The sequence below is a fragment of the Chanos chanos genome, chromosome 6 (genome assembly GCF_902362185.1).
Source record: "Chanos chanos chromosome 6, fChaCha1.1, whole genome shotgun sequence".
NCBI lineage: Eukaryota > Metazoa > Chordata > Actinopteri > Gonorynchiformes > Chanidae > Chanos > Chanos chanos.
Genome location: NC_044500.1, coordinates 48264558 through 48269557, shown reverse-complemented (window position 1 = coordinate 48269557; position 5000 = coordinate 48264558). Strand labels below are relative to the sequence as shown.

The 5000-nt window shown below is 46.6% G+C and overlaps 1 protein-coding gene across 1 annotated transcript in view; it reads left to right on the top strand.

Moving 5' to 3' along the window:
- The first annotated feature begins 798 nt into the window (after nucleotides 1–798).
- Nucleotides 799–5000, top strand: part of hyal1 (hyaluronidase 1) — a 5143-nt gene continuing 941 nt past the window's right edge. Inside the window, exons 1-4 of the mRNA XM_030777696.1 lie at nucleotides 799–923; nucleotides 2895–3832; nucleotides 4295–4384; nucleotides 4662–5000. The exon at nucleotides 4662–5000 is cut by the window's right edge and continues 941 nt beyond it. Of these exons, the coding sequence (XP_030633556.1) occupies nucleotides 2900–3832; nucleotides 4295–4384; nucleotides 4662–5000 (1362 nt within the window). The 5' untranslated portion in view covers nucleotides 799–923; nucleotides 2895–2899. The remainder of the gene's footprint in view (nucleotides 924–2894; nucleotides 3833–4294; nucleotides 4385–4661) is intronic.

The following is a 5000-nucleotide window of genomic DNA, read 5'->3' as shown; positions in this document are numbered from 1 at the left end:
GCCGGCTGCTCTGTGTCTCTGGTCTGAAAGGTGTGCGCGCCTGTAACACACTGACGTCCTGTTAGAGAAGGGTTGAACTGAAACTCAATACACTATAAGACCAGACCACTTGCGTATTGAAACAGACCCAAACCAAAATTATAGACTACCGCAAGCCAAGGGGTTATTTTTAAAACTTACTCATTGGTTTTATACACTGGACTTTTCTTTTCGGGGAAACGAGTGAAAGTTCAGGACAAAACGTATACGTATACGTCAGGTCTGCCTTGTTCCCGCGGTTTTGTGTTAAAACATCTCGTACATTAGAACATATACTTACTGTTACTCTACTTAGTCCACTTACTCTCTCCAATTTATATAAGCGCCCCCCCCCCCCCAACACACACACTCACACTCACACTCCTACACCACCACAGAGCCTGTAAGAGTTTCAGTTCCAAGTTTCAAGTTTTATTGTCATTTAAATTTAATTACTAGATAACAATGTCGACATCACTATCAGTTATGAAATTCTTGGGCTCGGGGCCAGCTCAGCTTGCGCAATGAGACCCTAGATCTACAATATTGGATATATAACGCAATATCATTTAAATATAATATATTAACATTAATCGTTGGACTAATTGTTTGAGTAGACTAAGTTAATGGATTCAATCAGTTTCGCAACAAAATGATGACATATGTAGGCTACAATTTTAGTTTCTAAGCTGTGATTTGCCTATAACATGTTCGAAAAGCAACCGAACGTTCTGTCTGTCCGGTTATGACCCGCCCCTCGCGCGCTCTCATTCGCCAAAATGATTTCTTCCTATTTTCACCGTACCAAATCACGAGCTTTTCATTTGACCTGCTGTTGGTTCTGCTGGTGAAGAATTCGTCACTTTTATCGAATGACAGTTTTTTTTTTAACAAAAAAAACGCAGGTGAGTATGAACATAACAAATTATTTGTGAAAAAGCTTGGTTGGTAAATCACGACTTTTGCTTTGTAAGTTTGGATTTTTTTTTGTCAAACAAGTTAGACGCTCCACATTGCAGTTTGCTCAGTCTCCGTAAACAAATCGTCCCTTCCCACTAGGTTTTCTTAAAATGCGTATGCAATAATGTATTTGGTCATTCAAATGATCTTGATTACCGTGTTTCTTCATTTCGAAAGGTCTGTCCTAAAGGTTTACACGAAGAACGGAATGTTTCACCGATAAGTAACGCCGTTATGTCTGTTGTAGATTTGACGGTACTTTGACCGCACGCGCACGCCTAGTCTCCAAAATCCACTTAAAAGTTGTTCTGTAAGACGCGTTCTCAAGGCTCTCTCTCTGTGAAACTTTCTGATGACCCATACAGTTAATCACAGGCAGAGAACGGGCTGCCATTCCATGGGTTGTGCAGATAATTGCCTAATTTTGATTTGATGATCCATCGGTAAACAAAGTTAAACTCAAAAATAATGTGGTTGTTTTAATGGGATACGCAAAGTCCAAATGTAATTAAAATGTCAAATAGAAATTCCGTGTTGTTTATATCGCCTGTCCCTACCGTAGCTCTTACGAATTGTGTAACTTTAGAGAGGAAGCTCTTTTCAGTCTGATCGTCACCTCTGTGCCTCAAAACCAACTCATGGTCACGAGCGACGCAAGGCGTGTGCTGACTGTCAAGAACATGTCACGCGTTCGCGTGGTGTTATAAACAGTGTTTTCCTCCTCCAAAAAATGAGCGCGTCTAGATACGATTCTGAAAAGCTAACCATGAACATTTAAAAAGCTCATGAACTTAAAAGTTAAAGTCTTTTGTTGTAGCCCACTTTGGTCCATTTTAGACGCGTTTGCCAAAGTCAAAGAAGGTCACGCACAACTTTGTTCTTGTAGAAATTATTCTGTTTTTCTTTTTTTAAATAGCCAAGTTGTCCCACTTTACTATCAGGACTGGGTTAGTCAGTATTAAACAGGTTGTCAAAAACAGAGAAGTCATAACAATAGTGAGGTGCCACATATGTGTTCAGTGGTCATTGGGTGAACTGTGTCTGTTATTCGTTCAGTGGTCAGTGGGTGAACTGTGTCTGTTATGTGTTCAGTGGTCATTTGGTGAACCGTGTCTGTTATGTGTTCAGTGGTCAGTGGGTGAACCGTGTCTGTTATTCGTTCAGTGGTCATTGGGTGAACTGTGTCTGTTATTCGTTCAGTGGTCATTGGGTGAACCGTGTCTGTTATGTGTGCAGTGGTCAGTGGATGAACCGTGTCTGTTATTCGTGCAGTGGTCATTGGGTGAACCGTGTCTGTTATGTGTGCAGTGGTCAGTGGGTGAACCGTGTCTTTTATGTGAGTGAAATGGTGAAAGATGGCTACAGTGGTGTGTGGCACATTATTCTCGAATGTCTTTTATTACCATGGTTTACGGGAATTCTCCAGAAATTTAAGACCCATCTCGTACGAAAGTAACAATTGACTGACGCCTACCTTAAGGAGAAATTATTCAAAATAATCTGTTCTAATATAATGTTGAAAAAGGGGTGACCTTCTGACCCTAAAAATGTCAAGTTGCATTTAAGGAAACCTCCGATTCTCTCTCTCTCTCTCTCTTTCTTTCTCTCTCCATACACGTACACACACACACACACACACACACACACACACACACACACACACGCCTAGCTCGGAGCCTGAAGTGGAAGATTATTATGGATAATGAGTTGTTCTGTAGAAAGTATACCTTCGCCCAAAAATTGCCTCTCATTATGTAAATTACATTTCAAATTAGACTTGGTCTGCCTTCATTTACATTTAAATGAACTCTGCTCTTATAACATCGGTTTTCCACCTTTCCTTCACTGTCGCATTCGTTTTCCTGACCCTCTTCACGTCGTTTTCTCTTCCTCTTTCTTCTCTCCCTCCGTCCCAGCCGGCATGAACCAGACTCTCCGTGCATCCAGTGTCCTGCTGCTGCTCTGCGTCGGAGCGGCATGCGGCTCCACTTTAACGGGAGGGAGAGAGCCTTCTCCCCAGCTCCACCAGTTCCCGTTTCTCACCGTGTGGAACGCCCCTACGGAACGCTGCGGTTCTCGGTATGGCGTGGACCTGGACCTGAGCGTGTTCGACATCGTGTACAACCAGAACCAGACCTTTATGGGTGACAACATGACCATCTTCTACTCAGACCGGCTGGGCCTGTATCCGCATTACACGGCTCAGGGCCAGGCGGTCCACGGGGGCGTGCCCCAAAACGCCAGCCTGCGTCAGCACCTCTGGGCCGCCGACTCCGACCTGCGCACTCACATCCCCAACCGAGACTTCTATGGCCTGGCCGTGGTGGACTGGGAGGACTGGAGACCAGTGTGGGAGAGAAACTGGGAGTCCAAAGAGGTGTACTGGAAGGCTTCCAGAGAACTGGTGAGGGCCCAGCACCCCGACTGGAACCCAGAGCAGGTGGAGGCCGCGGCAGAGAAGGAGTTTGAGGAGGCGGCGCGTTCGTTCATGGTGGAGACTCTGAAACTCGGTCGCACGGAAAGATCCGGAGGGCTATGGGGTTTCTACGGCTTTCCCGGCTGCTACAACTACCAGTACAAGAAAAACACTACGGCAAACTACACGGGAGAGTGCCCTCCGCTGGAGGTGAAGAGGAACAACAGGCTGAGCTGGCTGTGGAACGTCAGCACCGCGCTGTATCCCGACATCTACCTGGACCTCAGCCTGAGGGGGCGGGGCCACGATATTCTCCTCTACGCCCGACACCGCGTCCTGGAAGCCATGAGGGTCAGAGGTCAAGTGACCCCTAAGCCGCCCCCTGTCATCCCATACGCCCGCGTGGCCTACACCTACTCGCTGGCGTTCCTCTCACAGGTACGGACTTCTGCCCTTTCCGAAAAGAACTCGTCTTTTTCCAAATCCCTGCAGCTATTGGCTCAGCCCCGTGTCAGTTCTCTGTGGTTAGACTCTCATTCGTCCTCTGTGGACATACTGCTGTCTTTACATGTACAGAAGTCCTCTTAACCTAGTATGTGTTAGTCTGAGGAGGCTTGGCCGCTGAGACAGTAGACTTTATAGAGGATGCTGGTTATTTTTAAGCAAATACAAATACTCACAAATGGACTCCAGCTGGCTGGGCCCCGTTAGCGTTGAGGATCTTTTTAAGACTTATAATCTTGTGTGTTGTGTTTCGATGGTTGTAATCTAAATGCAAGAGTCTGTAATAATGGTTGCGGTTCGGTGCCTGTCTGTGCTTGTCGGCGTCTCTGATTGGCTCTGATTATGTTTGTCGGCCTCTCTGATTGGCTCTGATTGAGTGCCCTGTGGGTTTTGTAGGAGGATCTGGTTCATACTGTGGGGGAAAGTGCAGCGTTAGGAGCAGCTGGTGTGGTACTGTGGGGAGATGGGAACTTCTCTAAGTCTAAGGTATGAAATGTTCTTTTATCTAACAACACACACACACACACACACACACACACACACAGACACACACACACACACACACACACAGAGAGATTGCTGTCTTTGTTTTACCACTCTTTCAAAAATATTTCAGTAACACATCTGTGATGGACTGAAGGTTTTTAACAGTATTTCTCTCGCTCTTCCTCCGTTCTTCTCTTTCTTCTCTCTCTCTCACTCTCTCACTCTCTCTCTCTCTCTCACTCTCTCGCTCTCTCTCCCATCCAATCTCTCTCTCCAGGGGACGTGTGAGGCTGTGAAAGACTATCTTGATGACACTCTGGGTCGATATGTGGTGAACATCACCACAGCTGCTGCTCTGTGCAGCCGATCCATGTGCACCTCCCAGGGCAGGTGTGTTAGGCGAGACCCTGGCTCAAAGGCCTACCTTCACCTGGACCCTGGGGCCTGGGCAATCTTCTCTCAGAAGGAGAGACCCGGATCAGGGCTCCTCTCCGCGGGCCCCTCATACACGGTTGTGAGGAAACCGAGTCCGGTGCAGGAGAAGGACTTTTCGGCCGAGTTTATGTGTCAGTGTTACCCCGGCTGGGCGGGAGAACACTGTGAGAAAATGCTTCAG